The sequence below is a fragment of the Tachysurus vachellii genome, chromosome 5 (assembly GCF_030014155.1).
Source record: "Tachysurus vachellii isolate PV-2020 chromosome 5, HZAU_Pvac_v1, whole genome shotgun sequence".
NCBI classification, from domain to species: domain Eukaryota; kingdom Metazoa; phylum Chordata; class Actinopteri; order Siluriformes; family Bagridae; genus Tachysurus; species Tachysurus vachellii.
In genome coordinates this window covers 15710419-15728066 of record NC_083464.1, presented here as the reverse complement: position 1 = coordinate 15728066, position 17648 = coordinate 15710419, and the positions used below count along the sequence as shown (strand labels likewise).

General features: G+C 34.0%; 1 protein-coding gene across 1 annotated transcript; it reads left to right on the top strand.

The window, feature by feature from the left end:
* Nucleotides 1-892: 892 nt before the first annotated feature.
* csf3r (colony stimulating factor 3 receptor) lies at nucleotides 893-14413 on the top strand. Its single transcript, XM_060869988.1, has 16 exons — nucleotides 893-998; nucleotides 3125-3200; nucleotides 3764-4057; nucleotides 5210-5339; nucleotides 5459-5622; nucleotides 5755-5915; nucleotides 6358-6502; nucleotides 7939-8018; nucleotides 8298-8508; nucleotides 8636-8824; nucleotides 8928-9026; nucleotides 9480-9626; nucleotides 9715-9855; nucleotides 9951-10044; nucleotides 10136-10217; nucleotides 10794-14413. The coding sequence occupies exons 2-16, from the start codon at nucleotides 3137-3139 to the stop codon at nucleotides 11274-11276; spliced, it is 2484 nt and encodes an 827-aa protein (XP_060725971.1). The 5' UTR covers nucleotides 893-998; nucleotides 3125-3136; the 3' UTR covers nucleotides 11277-14413.
* The last annotated feature ends 3235 nt before the right edge of the window (nucleotides 14414-17648 follow it).

Sequence of the window (17648 nt, the reverse complement as noted above, 5' to 3'; positions counted from 1 at the left end):
TCTTTCTCACTCTACAAAGAATTTCAGGAATTTCTCTCTCTATGTATAAATATATCATCGCTGTCAGGCGGAATCCTCGTATCTCCAAAACCGTTATTTTTCAGGAAATTAAAAAAACGCCGTACCTTATCTGCAGTGCACAGGGTTTAGTCTGTGTTGCAGTGGATTGTCTTGCGCTAAATTCCTGTCCTCAGACGAGCACCAGAACTAGCGGGGGTCAAGATTTTTTTTTCTTTGAGCCCAGTGTTTTCAAGACATTTATCTCAGAAGACATGTTGATTCGTTGCGACTCTTCTAGAGGAGAAATATGCCGCGAAGCTCTCTCGCGGAGTGAGGAAGAGGTGGACAGTTGAAGTGTCCAATGGAGTTATGAGATTTGCGCTCAAGCTATTTTCAAGACTTTAGATTAGTTAATAACTTGTAAAAAATAACAGACCCACGTGGGCACTGACCAATAGCATCGATATATGAAAAAATATGAAATTGACAAAATTTGGACATACAAGGTTTCCGCCCGACAGCGACGATATATAACATATAAATATATATAAATATAAAGTTATTCACACAGCTATGCAACAGTATAATTAATGGCAACATGATCATTAAGTCTGAAGCCCAGCCCTAAAATATGTTGGACCAAACAAACAACAGTTTCCAAATTGGTCATATTGTCTTTAATAAAGTTGGAATAAAAAGAATCCTCTCATTTCTAGATAGATAGATAGATAGATAGATAGATAGATAGATAGATAGATAGATAGATAGATAGATAGATAGATATGTCTATCTTTGTCTTTCATAATCAGACGTCATTTCAGTCAGAGGATTGGTTCTTCTTTTTTCTGAAATCATGTGATCTCGGTTGATAAATGTTCAAGCACTGAGCTGTACTAGCTTAATGCACACACAGGTTACAAAGTGCAATCAAATTAGTCTGATATCATCTGCATGCTCTTAGAGACTATAAAAGCTTCAAGCCCTTGCCGCATTATGTGGTGAGTGTTATTTTGTGATTACATTTCTCTACCTGTCTTCATATTAAACCAATATTCTAATAGAAAAAAAACAACTTTTAGAACTTTTCACATCTTTCAGCTTAATTCAAATTAGAGTGTATAATGTATGTCAGTTAGTTCTAGCCATTAATAAATGTATTTTTTTTTTCAAGACACAACATATGGAAATTTACAATGCATTAAGATCAGAACATTGAGTACTTTCTACTGTGTACCTCTTCTATTTTACTTTTACTGTCAGTTTATATTTTCATGTCAAATTTTGTGATTTTTTTGAAAACCTCTTTTTTTATTTAATCTCTTTTAGAACATCTATATTGTTAATGAAACAAATTTTGCTTATATTCATTGGTGCTGATTTATCAAAATATTTTCAACATATACTGCTACACATATACAAACTAGACAGTACATTTCCAATCTATGACTAAAAACCATGTATATAAAAATGTTTATAAAACAGAATCTGCAAAGAGGATGTGAAAGATTTAGTTTTTGAGACAGTTCTTCTTTCTCTTTTTCTTTTTTACTGTATTCTCTTCAGTTATTGCACAATGACACAGACCACAGAAATAGTTAAAGTCTGCTTTTTCTCTGAAAATAAAAGAAAAGAAAATGCTTATAAAGGGACAGTGTTTCCTGTAAGATTAGACATTTAGGCCAGATACAAAAGGAACAGATAAAATATTACTTCCACTGTGTTTGAGAAAGGAACAAAAAGGAAAATACCTAAAAACATACTACTCAAGTCACTAGCCACTTGCAAAACACTGTTCAACTATTTCCTGACTGCATCGCTAACGCTTTTCATAGAAACAAACAAAGCAATTTGTGGCAAAAGAGATGTTAAAACACTACGGCTATATGTAAGTCATTTGTTATGTTCTGCCATATTCATTTTATTAATAAATGTGTGGAGGCAAATTGAGAGAGAAAAAAACACAAGCAACGCTAAGGTTTTTAATGGAAAACGAGAAATTGGCAGTCTCATTTGTGTTCACAAGCACATTAAATCATTGTGCTGGAGCAAGATGCCAGGCAGTCATTAAAAAATAAAAAATAAAAAAATAAAATAAAATTACTACAAATATAATAACTGTTTTCTCCTTGGACGAGTGAAAAGCACATTTAGGAGCCAGAGGCAATTAGCCCCTGCAATTGGTGAATTCTCTGTAAGGCGAGTGCTGAGAAGTGAAGGGCTTTATGGGAGACAGTGATAAGAAAAGAATTGAGTGTAACTTCAATAAGTCACTCTTTCTAACATTCTCACATGCATACAAACAAACCAGAGAAGGAAGCATTCTCTGCCTCAGGGGTTCTAAGAGTTGGAGTGCCCCAGTTGTACCTTGCCAGGAGTGAAAAAAGAAAAAGAAAATTCCTATTCGAACTTGCTTTCATGTGTGGTTGACTTCATTACCATTATTCAATACTCCACCTAATGGAGTCAAGCACATCCACTATTCCACTTATAGATATATCATTCAGATTAATGGGCTGTATGGATAAAGGATTGATGGTGAAGGGAGAAAAGACAGCAGTATGTGAGGGGGGGTCGGAGCATGTTGCACAACATGCTGACATTTCCTGCTCCAGTTGGCCCCTGTGACTCAGGATAGAGTTAACGGTAACACCACAAAACAACCAATATAGAAGAAACACTCAAGTGAAATGTTCAGCTAGTTAGTCCACCTTTGTGTGGGCTCTCTCTTTTTAATTTGGGAAAGATCACCTTGTCTAACAGAAATGATAGGAAAGGAATCCTACTTACACATTTTCTTCCTGTGTTGAGAAACCCGGTCAAAGGTGTGCATGTGCGTTTCTTTATTCATGTTCATTTATCAGGTTTTATTTTAGTAAGTAATCAGATAATAACTGTATTTCAGTAGCTGTGTTCCATTAAATATTGGGTTTCCATTAAGCAAAAGGAAAATAACAATAATTTTGCTTAGGTTAAAATGGCAGCTTTTCTTTTTAATGTGATAATGCTTCACATTTCAGATAGGTGGGTCAGTTTTATGGGGGATTTAAATCTTAGAAGTGAAGCAATGAAGGTAATGTAAAGAATATAGAAAATAAGAGAGCAATTCATTTTGGCTGTCTTACAGATTCTTTCCATCATGGCGCTGCACTGGACCATAGTACATGCTGTGCTTTGGACTATTCTGTATTCGTGCACAAAAAGTAAGAGTGTGATTTTATTTATTTTTTATACATCTGAGGCTAGTGGTCCATGGGATTTGTTTGAAAGACAGTATTTTTCTCTGTTAGACTAAGAGCATTTGATTCTGTAGTCTGTACTTTTCATCACTGTAATCATTACAGCCACTCACAGATTTTAGCTATTTTTCAAACATTTTAGATCACGATTGAAATATCTCTGCTTTTTAAGTGGAAAAGGAAATTGTGCATTTGATGTCTATTTTGTTCCCTGTGTGTTAACCATAATGATTAATATATTTGTCAATAATCCAGCTGGTAAAATAAAAGATACTTTTAGAAGCAATGTTCTGACATATTTCACCATGTATTTTGAAATAGCCCTTTTGTCGAGAAGATTGATTGCAATGCTGTGTTTCACAAGACTTGGGGTAGAAACAGAAGCTAACTCTATTGTTATAGAATGAGATCTACTTTCGTAACTGTGTATACATTTAGTATAGATGTTTCAGATATCAAAGCTAATATTTTCTGTGTATTTGGTGGAAAGTTTCATATGTGTCTTTAATATATGTTATTCCCTAAAGATATCAGAGTGTCACCATGTGCTAAGGTAAACAGTTCATCGGAGGTGGTTCCTTTTGGCACAGCAGTCACCGCTTCCTGTTACATTAAAGAAGAGTGTCAACTCCAGATAAAACAGGATTTTCTCATCAAGTGGAAGAAAAATAATCATTTTATGCCCAGTAGTAAAGCCAGTCAGAAGAATGTAAATGAAATCCACATATCCAACTTCACTGACAAGGAAGCTGTGCTGGAATGTTTTATCTGTGACCAAGATAACTGCAACGTGGTAGGCGGCGTGAAGATCAGAACAGTGTGTAAGGATTTTTACTCAGTGCCTTATTATATACTATATATATATATATATATATATATATATATATATATATATATATATATATATATATATACCCATCTCAGGGAGAGATGGTACAGTGTTAACATTTTTACTTAACATACTTAAATATAGCACCACATATAGATATGATTTTTTTGTCCTGTGCTAGTTTTGTAATATAAAAAGGACTATACCGTACAATTTCACTGTAACCAAAGAGAAGCCAGTGTTACAACTTTAACTTTGCGCTGGTCCCCACGCCACTCAGAAAACACTGTAAACTTACATGTACATCAAGAAATAAACTAAATAAACTGCCATACATTCATGTAATATAGCATAGCTTGAAAAATATTATGGTATTGCAGTAGATCACTGAATGTCAATTACACACAAGTGGACAAGCCCACACAGAATTACACATTTAAATCTATTCTAGCAATGCAGGGATTATATGCAGGGACATGTTTTATCTCTCTTTTTTTAATCATAGTAAACACGATTACTATGAAATGGTAGGCTATGTGGTTACAATGGTTTTGATTGCTGAACTATTTAACAACTGCATTTGTTTCTATGATTTGAAACAAAAACATTTTTGTGTGCTTTGCATAGACTGCATTTCATTATTATTATGTGCATTTTTTAGGGCACAGTGCTCATAAATTTCACTGCAGTTTGAGACATCCTTGAAATAATATACTACACAATTATAAAGTGTTCCAATATTACAATTTGTAAGTGTTTTTTTTATTACACATTTTTTAGGGCAGACATAAGTTTACACAGCTGCACAAATTTCAGTTTTTAAACATGTAAGGAAACAATTTAAAAATATATATATTTCTGGTTTCTTATCCGGTTTCTTATTTTATGCTAAATGGCAATAATATTTCCAGAATTATTGTTTTTTTGGACCGATACAAATAAGTGATGCATAAGCACAGAAAGAGGTTGTAGTTGCATGTGTGTATTTAGAGAAAACAAGCGTGTTAGAGTTGTTTCATGTTACACGTGTGCCAGCTCTCCCCTACTTACTTATGTGATCTGAACTTGGACTTGACTTAAACATATTGTGTCATTTTATGAAGATGTCACTGACTTCTGTTTATAATCCTGTTTATTTTTAAAGATCCTCCACCCACCCCACAGAACTTGACATGCCAATTAAACCTTAAAGATTCGACTCTAATGTGTAAGTGGGACACTGGAATAAAAACTTCAGACTTTCCAACAAACTACACCCTGTACACACAAAGCAGGTATCTGTATTAAGTGCCTATTTCGTATTGCTAACAAAGCCATTATTGGTCATAATATACATTTTATTGAGGTGTTTAAACAGTAATACTGAGCGATGGTCTATGTTTGTTTTGTTTAGAGATATTCCATTAAAAATGCATGTACCACTGCCTGAGGAGAATTTTTTCAAGGTTCCACGTGACTCCTTCCCTTTGTTAAATGAGATGCAAGTTTATGTGGTCGCAACAAATGCTTTTGGCCAGGCCACATCTAACCTCCTAGTGGTGGATCCTATTAAAACAGGTTAGAATTGGAATTCTGTACACTACGTAAAGGAAAACAAAATCAGGATCAAAATGGATTTAGCCTTGCATTAACTGTTTTATGTTTATAAACATATTCAAGAACAGTGTATGTCATGTGTTTCATTTCTAGCTAAGTTGGATGCACCAGTGATTCAAGGGGTTGGAGCACAATCATTTGGATGCTTTGAGTACAAATGGAGACTCTCACGTACTCAGAAGTGGATACAAAAGCAATTAAATATAGAGATCAAAACGAAACCAGTGAATGAAAAGATTTATAACAAAGAACAGGTTACGTAACTCTCTCCAAATATTTTTACACTTTTTTTGCCAATTTTTAAATACCTTCACACTGATTCTACACAAGATTTTTTTTTCCCTCTCTGGACTAGTACATTTACATTTACAGCATTTGGCATTTGCCCTTATCAAAGCAATTAAGGGTTAAGGGCCTTGCTCAGGGGCCTGGTGGTGGCAGCTTGGTGGACCTGGGATTCTAACTTGCAACCTCCCAATCGGTAGTCCAATACCTTAACCACTAAACTACCACTTCCCCCAAGTACTACTAGTACTAAGCAGAAACCAATATAAAAAACTCTAGAAACCCATATTTAAAAAGAATGTATATTTAAAAAAAAAAACTTGAAATAATTGGTCTCTTAAGCTTTTATTCAGAAAAAAATATATATATTTAGCATATTGCCTGATTTGTTCATGTACTTCTTTTCAACAGTTCATTCGTAAATCTGACAGCAAAGTTAAGTTGTGTGGTCTGCTTCATGGCATGAGCTATGAATCACAGATGAGGGTACGGTACCACAATAGCAGCCCATGGAGTGAGTGGAGCAATGCTACAGTGGCTACTACACCCATGAAAGGTAGTTACAATTCAGTTTTATAATAATAATTTTATCTCTATTATAGCTTAAATTTCAATTTTTTTAGTTATAACCTGGCAGTTTTAGCAAATGTGCAGATCTCATGAACATTTAGTCTGAATTCAGAATGTACAGAGTTCCCATGGCAGATATCGGCATAATTTAAGTTGTCTAGCCTTGGACCACTCTTTATATTTTATTCATCATTTCATTTAGAAGTATTGTTATTTTATATTTTAACCTAGCACCAGATGATATAAAGAACATGCCAGATCAATCCACCACAGATCAATGAATATGAAGTTCAGTCAGTTTTACCAGAACCTGGACTGAAATTCATGATGCTTGAAAGTGCAAAAATATAATAAAATAAAATAATTTTCACTGAAAATGTTCAATGCTAATATTAGATCCACATTTACTGTCAGTTGAAACATTGAAAATGAAAATTGAAATAGAAGTAATAACACAGAATATTTTCAAGCAGCAAATTCAGCACATTGTTGAAAATTGTGGACATGTTTGCAATTGAGCCTCAATCTAAAATGTTTCTGTAATCAGAGAATAGTGCAAAGGATATGTGAAAACAGCTTTCTGTAAATGCAACACATATGAAACCATTTATAGGTTTTTTTTTTTATGACAAATCAACTAATGGAAATTAATGACTTGAAATAAAATCCTGTAAATCTACTGCTTGTGAAATATGTCCCTATACCTTCTATTACTAGGCAAGCCACTTAAACATACCAAGGAACAAGATCACTAATATCACTGTTTCACTTTGTTCATAAGCAAGTAAATAAGAAAACAGAGAAATTTGCATTTATCTTATACTTAAAGTTGATTTATACTATAATTGCTTGTTTAGCTAGCTTGCACCTCCTTAGTGTTATCCTCATGAATATATTATTTTAGACAATTAATGAATGAGTGAATGCAGTTAGTTATTTATAGATTCTGATCATAATCAAGGTAGAAACCTGTCTTTTGCAGTCGAGAGCTTTTACACAACATGTAATTTTGAATGCAATTCTATCTTACTAGCTTAATTTTCTACCACATGATTTTTTAATCAGAATTTTTAAGACCTGAATTTCAAAGAGGCGAATGTGGACATGATATATTTTTTAGCATTTAAGAGTTGCAGTGAAAATACTCAATAGAAGCAAATTGCGTGTTTTTAAAACATGAGTTCAGATCAAGGTTCCATTTAAACAGCTTGTCATATCATCTATCCAGAGATTGCCCGTGACTTGTATATTCATAAATCTTGTGCTTATCAAATTCACACATATCTTTCTAACTGTAAATTATTTAGAGTGCAGTATATGAGGTGATGAGAACAGCCTTTGCTACAGTGTCTCTAAAAGCTTTACCTAATCACCAGTGCAACTAAAAGCCTTGATGTGCTGAATCGAGTGGTCTCTTTTCAGCTCCCACCGGGCGGCTAGTCACATGGCTGAAGCTACAGAGGACAGACATAAGGAATCAGGTGGCACAGCTGTTCTGGAAGGTGAGAACTCAACAAATACAACACCTTACAAGCTGTCTGAGATTGGCTAATAGAGATGAGATCTCTCTGTGCTCATCAATTTTTAGCTATCAGTTGTTTGTAGGTTTTAACAGCTACAGTGAGATTGTCTCCTGTATCATTGGTGAAATTGTGGTACTGTGTTACTAAACTGGATAAACAAACTTGTATAGCTGAACTATTTAATGTCATTCCTCGTTGAACTATTTCCTGTCATTCCAATTCTCTGCCTGATGTTCATGTCTCCCTTTGCTCTCTCAGCCATCTTTGCAGTTCCGTGCCAACAGTATGAATGTGTCCTACATTGTGTCACTTATGGGAGAGTTTACAAAGAAGAAACAAACTGTGTGTGTCACAGTTCAGCAATCCTGCTCTTTCCAGATTCATGCAAAGGTCAGGAAGATCTACCTGACAGCCATGAATGAAGTAGGGAAATCCAACCCTACTGAAGTATCAGTTTACAGACGAAAAGGTAGCGACAGCATTTAGACACAGAACTGGTTGTCAAGCATATTATGAAGATATTGGCCATTATGTAAAACCAAGTAAAAGGCAAGTATTTCATTTATAAATACATGTCAATTTTCTATGATTTCCAGGAATGGATCCTGTCCCTTTTCTGAAAATACTTCCACAAACTGAAGAGTCTTTGTTAGTCCAATGGAAAAGCCCAGATACCTCAGCCATTAGTGAATATGTGCTGGAGTGGAAAGCACTATGTGGGACAAACTCAAATTATGTCTCTTTTGAAATTATGGGCAGAAATCAGACCTGCTTTGTAGTATCAGGTATATCAAAAATTCAAACCATCATCTTGCCATTTTTTAAGATCTCAGTGAATGTTTGCTTACAATAAAGCTCAAATGAACTGTATTTTTGTGTCCATTTTAGGTCTTGAACCTTACATACCTTATGAAATTTCATTGTATCCCAAGTATGGCGGTGGTATTGGTCGGCCCTACAGCACCATGGAGTACACGAAAGAAAAAGGTTCATTTTTAACTGAAAATTGTGATTGAGGGCAAATAAATGATTAGAAGAATTTATCACATGATAATGATACAATACTTCCCTCTAGTGGGCTTTTCAAGAGTTTGGGCCTACCTATTTACCACTACTACTACTACTACTACTACTACCACTACTACTACTACTACTACTACTACTACTACTACAAATAATAATAATAATAATAATAATAATAATAATAATAATAATAATAATAATAATAATAATCACTATCAGTTGAAAGGGCAGAATTCCTTGTACATATTATAGACTACTCATTAATTCATTCATTCTTCAATCATTCTTCTCATTGATCAGTAGAAAATAAATATCATGAATAATAATAATAATAATAATAATAATAATAATAATAATAATAATAATAATAATAATAATAATAATCTCATTAATAATGGTTGTTCCTTATTATCACAGCCCCCTCCATATCTCCAAAATTGGAGATTGGAAAGATCACACCTACTTTGATTGAAGTTTCCTGGAATGAAATCCCATTGCATCAGAGGAATGGACTCATTACTGGCTATAGGATTTTCTACAGTGATGAAAAAAACAATACAGGAGGTTTGCTAAATAAAATTGCTACGCAGTTTCTTTTTTTGCTTAATAAAAAGGCTTATTTTACAATTTCTCATTTGTCCTTCTCATGTAGTTATAGACGCTGTGAACACAACCACACACATGGTGCTGAAAGATCTCTATCCTTTCACTATCTACGAACTCTTCCTCATGACAAGTACAAATGGTGGCAGTGTGAATGGGTCCACTATCACAGTGAAAACTGTGTCTATTGGTATGGATTACAGAATATTTTGTGTAGGATTATTTATAGCAAGATAAATAATAAATAATTCATAAAGCCCTCTTTTGCTTTTGTTTTGCTTTCAGATGCCTTTGAGATCTTTCTGATTGTCATTCCAGCATGTGTTGGATTGGTACTTTTCTCCTTTGCGTTATTTGCCTGTTTCGGCAAACAAACGTGGTGAGTCTTCACAAAAAGTTGTGTATATTACATAATTTATTACATAATTGGGAGAACTACTTTACAGTACTCCACTGTTTATTATTTAAAGGATGAAGAAGTATTTGTGGCCAGTGATTCCAGACCCCGCCAACAGCAATATTAAAAAGTGGACTGCAGCTGATTCTTTGGAAGTATGTCCAGTTTTTTGCATGTGGCACAGCATAAAGAAGCAATTATACTATTGCAAATTAATTTTCTAAGGTGTAAATGGTGTAATTCTTTAAATAGTAAATAACTTTATATTTCTATGTCAATAACATTTCTTTAAATCATGACAGGGCGTGTTTTCTTATATGAAAATTATTTTACCTTTAACAACACACTATGAAGTATTTAATCCTCTTATACAACCTCTTCTACAACAGAGTCTCTGTTTCAACACTTTACTGAGTTTTCTGCCACAGGGAAGTCAGCATTAGGAACAAAATTTATGAACTATTGTGTCTTGTACACAGTCCATAACATGAAATGTACATTTTGAAGTTAAAATCTGTCATTTGTCATTATGTGGTATTTTGTAATTAATTTAAAATTAAAATACTTGGCAAATCGCTCTGGTATAAGAAGAATAATTCAGTTGCAGACATTAGGAAATGGATCACACATGATTATTTTTCTATAACTCCACAGTTTGTTCATATTAGCTATACAGTTAAGTACACCAATCCTGTCAAATGTATCTAAAATGTCACTTTTTTCCTCCAAAGTGCGTGCCGCCCTTTAAAGAGGTCAAGGATCCTGTGCTGATGTATCTCTCCCATGTAAGTCTTCTAAGCCTGCCTGAGAAAGAATTATCGAAAGGAGACAAGAACATCAAGAGTGGCAATTGGTCATATAATGGGATAAGTGTTGATGCAGGCCATGATGATTCATCCAATGACTCTGAAAGCTTTGACACAGAGCAGCAGAGTGAGTCTGTGCCTTATGCTACAGTTGTCTTTGCTGGGTCATATCGACACCAGCCTGTCCCTCCTCCAGTCTACTTGCGCTCAGAGTCCACTCAACCTCTACTGGGGGAAGAGGAACCTTCTAGTCCTCGTTCATATGAGAAAATGTCCAGCCAGTCCGATCTCCATGATGTAGATCACTTTTTAACATTTCACGACAATTTACATGCTGATGAAGAAAAGGCTTCACTTTGGGGTGATTTCCCTATGCTCAGGTCTTTGGAAATTAACACTAAGGCTTAAATTCAATGTGTGCATTAATACACTGTGCAGTTATAAAAAAAAAAAATGGTTAAATTATTTCTTGGTGGATAACAATGGCATTGTTATGTACTTTGTGACCTTGTGATCCTATTCTTTAGCAGCTAATAATGTGAGGCAAACTATTGAACTATTATAATATAGTTCCCCACTATATTATGCACAAGGTAATTATTGTAATATGTGCATTAGCAAAGTGTTAAGTACGATTTGGTTAGAAATCCAGATTTCAGCAAAGACTCTTTGTCAGCATTGTCACAACTGTACATGATGTATGTGACTGACCAATTATTCAATCTGTCCATGCACTGATCTATAAAATATGATCTAATGATTTAATAAACCAAATTAATTTTGGGTGAAGCATACATTAGCCTGCCCACTGTGACATGCTGTGAAATGAAAGCATAATTTAATTCAGGCATTTTATGACTTAGAGGTTATACTTGATTGGGCTTGCGGTTACTCCGTGCTCCTATATTCTTGTGCAGCACTATTTTATCAGACTTTATATGATAGATCTCAACTAAAATATCCAATTCAGCCAATCTTGACAGTCATTGGTGCCAAATGGATTGAGAAATAGCATAGTAACATGTGCAGGAGTAAAGTAGTGCATGTTAATACTTGACCTTGAAAAATCATACTTTGACAAAGCTAAATCTATTCATACAATCAGAGGTGGGTAGAGTATCCAAAATCTGTACTCAAGTAAAAGTACAAGTATTTAAGGAAATATTTACTCAAGTAAGAGTAAAAGTAACAATCTTAATAGTTACTTGAGTAAGAGTAAAAAAGTATCCGATGAAAAAACTACAAGTAGTTAGTTACTAGTTACTTCTCATCTGATTGATATGAAGCAAAAACCCTGATTTTCAAACTACTTGAGAGCTTTCACACACCTCTCCTTAAAAGTCTCTTTATTCTGTTAATATAAAACACAGGTTGAAGTGTATATATATACATATATATAATGTGATTAATGGTTTAATGATGTAAATGAATGATGTGCTGGGCTCTTCCTAACCTGCTCTTCCTTTTAAGATTAATTTACTTTTTTATTACATTTGTTACATTTTATAAGTAAGTACATATATTCTTTAGGTAGGGATAAAACAAAATATAATCCTGTTTTTATTTTGTATATGTTCTACACTTTAGCGGGAAAAAAAACTGTCAAAAAAACTTAAGTGAGATGTCAGGATTTGCGTCTTACTGCATGCAATTCAATTTATTTTGTATAAAACATGGATATGAAAATGCAGACACTTATAATGAACGTTTGTTCATGAATGTGTTGTTTGTAGGGTTCACAGGATTGCACGAGAGCGTATATGAGGGAAAACATTCAGACAGTGTGTGAAATGTAGTATTACGTTAAGGTCAAAGTGCCCATAGTTACCAAATTACCATCAAATAGGCATAATTTTGACACTTACCGCTACGTGTTTTTTTAGGTTGGAGCTGGAAGTCTTGTAAGCTGCGATGTCTGTTTGTTTTGGTGCACACAGAATGCATCGCATTATAAAGCTATTATTTTTTACATCTTGGAGTGAAAATATAGAATTAATTTGAGGCCACGGGTGATCTGCCTTTGATAAAGCGCAAACATTTTCCTCTGCTTCAGCCATCATCTTCCAACTAAAGGCGCGCTAAACTTCAGCGGGAGATGCGCAGCATACTCTCGCGAAGCAGCCTCTCCGTCTTGAGAGACTTGTCATATAAACTAATTATTATTTATTAAATCTCATATTTATTACCATTTGAGTAACGGAGGAACGCCGCTGATTGTAGCGAAGTAAAAGTAAAGTTTTTCCACTAAAAATCTACTTGAGTAAGAGTAAAAGTACGCATCTTTAATTATACTCAAAAAGTACAAGTTACCCAAAAAATTTACTCAAGTAAATGTAACGAAGTAAATGTAATTCGTTACTACCAACCTCTGCATACAATGCATTACAGTGGTTGATAAATGTGATCTAATCTGTCCTAACTAAAAGCACTCATAAGTGGTTAATGGCGCCGAAAATATTTATCTGCTTGTCCTTCTAGGCTTAAGTGTTGTGTTTGACTCAGTACATTTACTTTTACTCCTTTGGCTGATGTTCTTTCAACAAAGCAACTTGAAACTGAGACAGGATACAAATTGAGCAGTTAGGGGTTAAAGGCCTTGCAGAAGGTGGCATTGGCAGTTTGGATGAACCAGGATTTAAACTCTCATCTCAAACAGTATCCCAACATTTCAATCACAATCTACCTCTGCCAAACTACGGCAGACTATAATTACATGTTATTGAGGGTTGAAAATGCATTCTGTCCGAATGCTTGTTATCATTGTTAATAATGTTTTTTTTAGAATGTATAAAGTAACATTTGGTGCTCATCAATGCTCTGTATTAGGGCCTCTTATGATTTCACTCTACATATATACTAATAATTAATTAATTAATGTTTTTTTTTCTATTAAGCCAGGTAAATAAATTGTGTTTATTATTATTATTATTATTATTATTATTATTATTATTATTATTATTATTGTTGTTGTTGTTGTTGTTGTTGTTGTTGTTGTTATTATTACTATTATTATTATTATTATTATTATTATTATTATTATTATTCATGATATTCATTTTCTACTAATTAATGATAAGAATGATTGATGAATGAATGAATTAATGAGTAGTGTATGATATGGTACAAGGAATTCTGTCCTCTATCTATCATCTATCATACTGATGATAACTACGTTAACATAGAGACTATGTTAACACACACACACTATATATGCCTTTACATAGGTCCAAGCCATATAAAACACAGCAAAAGAAATGTCCGCTTTATTAAAATTTTGTTTCTCTATTAATTTCATTTCACTAGTTTTCATTTTTTTATATTTTTTTTTACATGTTAAATTGCTCATATTGCTCATATTGTTTACCTGTTGATTTACTGATTCATATCAGTACTTTCAAACTACCTTGTGATATATAGTACAAATGTTAGATAAATACATTTGACTTAACAAGCGTTGTACTTGGCAACAAGCTTTAAAGCCTATGGATTCTTATGAGCAGTTATCAATATCTGCTTTACTCAATAAATTGAAAAATTAAACACTAGTTGTCTGATTTTCAAGTATATCTGTCCCTTGACCTGCCTCACACATAATGCCTACAGGTGTATCAGTTCTCATCCACTTCTGGACATAAGGATTTTAGTTCTAAAGAATAAAAGACTTCCTTTTGGGTGGACTTTCCTATACCTGTTCCTATTTTGGAGGGTACGGTTTACTGTGAAAAACATTCACAGTAAATTCAAGGACTGCATTTCACACCTGTCATAAAGAGCTAGAGGTATGTAATACAAATCAATCTTTCTCATACCTAAGGAGTTGAAAATTAAGCAAAGCTCCTTCTTGTTGTAATCAATCAATATAATTGACTGTAGAGTTGAAACAGATATACAATGAACAACCAATTCAGACACAGTGCAATAAAGTTATTCTGTTCAGGTTGAAAAAATGCAGCACCTTTTAACTTTGATGTCTTTTAATTGAGGAACATAAGAGTGGATGAGATTTTTTCTTTCAGTGGTTTAGTTATCTCTAAAAAAAAAGTGCCCAATTAGCATTAAAAGTAAGCACTGCCTGGTGCTGTTACTCATGCATTAGTAAACATCTCAGAAGTACTAGACCGTTTCTGCTTTGCTTTGGAGGTACTATATTTTAAGGTCACAAAAAACTACTTAATCAGAATTACAGGTACATGACATGGACATGGAAAATGGTTTTATTTGGAATTATATATTACACTGTTTTGCTTGCTAATGAAAAACTTTTTGAAAAACTAATTTTTAATTGTTACCATATTTTGCCGGTATCCTAGTTTAAGGTCCTGGGTTTTTACAACACTTTACAGTCTGTAAGACTAATTGATTACTGACAGATTATTGATACATTATTATATATATATATATATATATATATATATATATATATATATATATATATATATATATATATATATATACATGTGCATCTCAATAAATTTGAATGTTGTGGAAAAGTTCATTTATTTCAGTAATTCAACTCAAATAGTGAAACACGTGTATCATATAAATTCAGTACATATAGACTAGGGTTGCAAAGGGGCGGAAAGTTTCAGGTAAATTTCCGGTAAATTTCTGAGCCCCTTCCCCCTTAAGTGATATATGGAGGATTTTTTTTTATTTCAGGAGGGAGTGAGTGTGTGTGGAGGGTCATCAAATTATCTGTGCATGTGGTAACACTCCTAATTTACTGCTTATTAAGAGTTAGTAAGGTAGTTATTAAGTTAAGGTATTGGGTACAATTAAGAATGTAGAATAAGGTAATGCAGAATAAGGCATTAATATGTGCTTAATAAGTACTAATAAATAGCCAATATTCTATTAATATTCAAGCTAATAAGCAACTAGTTAAATTAGCCTAAAATAAAGTGTTACTGTGCATGTTATGGAAGAATGCAAATACATGCAGGGGGTTTGGCCTCAATGGCCCTCCAGTAAGCAGTGTGCTGTGTGCAAGTGACTGAGGAATGCAGGGTACAAATTCAACTTAAATTGCATTAAATCTTTTTGTTTTAAACAAAATTATGCTGCAAGATTTTTTTTAACTACATTTAAGTTCCTATAAGCAACTATGCATTTTTTTTAAATTACCAGTTTATTTCCATATATTCCCGTTAATTCCCATATATTCCCGTTACTTCCCATATATTCCCCTTAATTCCCATATATTCCCGTTAAAGCCCATATATTCCCGTTAATTCCCATGTATTCCCCTTAATTCCCATATATTCCCATTAAATCCCATATATTCCCGTTAATTCCCATGGAAAGTTTCCAGCCTTGAAAATTCCCAGAATTTTGCATCCCTAATACAGACTGAGGTAGTCTTTGGTTCTTTTAATTGTGATGATTTTGGCTCACATTTTGACAAAAACCCACCAGTTCATTATCTCAAAAAATAGAGTATAGTGACATGCCAATCAGCTAATCAACTCAAAACACCTGTAAAGGTTTCCTGAGCCATCAAAATAGTCTCTCAATTTGGTTCACTAGGCTACACAATCATAGGGAAGACTTCTGATCTGACAGTTGTCCAGAAGACCCTTCACAAGAAGATTAAGCCACAAACATTCCTTGCCAAAGAAGCTGTTCACAGAGTGCTGAATGCAAGTAGGTTAACAGAAAGTTGAGTGGAAGTGTGGAAGAAAAAGATGCACAATAAACCAAGAGAAGCGCAGCCTTGAGAGGCTTGTTAAGCAAAATCGATTCAAGAATTTGGGTAAACTTCACAAGGAATGGACTGAGGCTGGGGTCAAGGCATCAAGAGCCACCACACACAGTAGTGTCAAGGAATTTGGCTACAGTTGTCGCATTTCTCTTGTTAAGCCACTCTGAACCACAGACAACGTCAGAGGAATCTTAGCTAAGGAGAAGAAGAACTGGACTGTTGCTCAGTGGTCCAAAGTCCTCTTTTCAGATGAGAGCAAGTTTGTATTTCATTTGAAACCCAAGGTCCAAGAGTCTGGAGGAAGGGTGGAGAAGCTCATAGCCCAAGTTGCTTGAAGTCCAGTGTTAAGTTTCAAGAGTCAATGTCATCTGTACGTGTTGGTCCACTGTGTTTTTTGAAAACCAAAGTCACTGCACCTGTTTAACAAGAGATTTTGGAGCACTTCATGGTTCCTTCTGCTGACCAGCATTTTAAAGATGCTGATGTCATTTTCCAGCAGGATTTGGCACCTACCCACACTGCCGAAAGCACCAAAAGTTGGTTAAATGACCATGTTGTTGGTGTGCTTAACTGGCCAGCAAACTCTCCAGATCCTCAGCAGTGCCACAGACTGATCACCTCCATGCCATGCTGCATTGAGGCAGTAATTAAAGCAAAAGGAGCCCCAACCAAGTATTGAGTATGTATACAGTAAATAAACATACTTTCCAGAAGGCCAACAATTCACTAAAAATGTTTTTTTTATTAGTCTTATGAAGTATGAAGTGTTTTTGTTAAATGTGAGACAAAATCATCACAATTAAAAGAACCAAAGACTTAAACTACTACTACTGTGTGTACTGAATTTATATAATACACAAGTTTCAATATTTGGGTTGAATTACTGAAATAAATGAACTTTTCCATGACATTCTAATTCATTGAGATGCACCTGTGTGTATATATGATTATTATGATTATGATTATTATTATTTTTGTTATTATTATTATTATTATTATTATTATTATTATTATTATTATTATTATTATTATGTAGTCTTCCTTACAGACGGTGGCAGTGCTGTACCGTGACAGATAAA

What these genes read in the sequence shown, in the direction of transcription:
- csf3r (XM_060869988.1), top strand. Translation starts at nt 3,137, where the DNA reads ATGGCGCTGCACTGGACCATAGTACATGCTGTGCTTTGGACTATTCTG. An exon ending in GGAGTACACGAAAGAAAAAG is followed by an intron (nt 9,027 to 9,479) that starts GTTCATTTTTAA and finishes TTATTATCACAG; the next exon opens with CCCCCTCCATATCTCCAAAA. An exon ending in CTGCAGCTGATTCTTTGGAA is followed by an intron (nt 10,218 to 10,793) that starts GTATGTCCAGTT and finishes TTTCCTCCAAAG; the next exon opens with TGCGTGCCGCCCTTTAAAGA.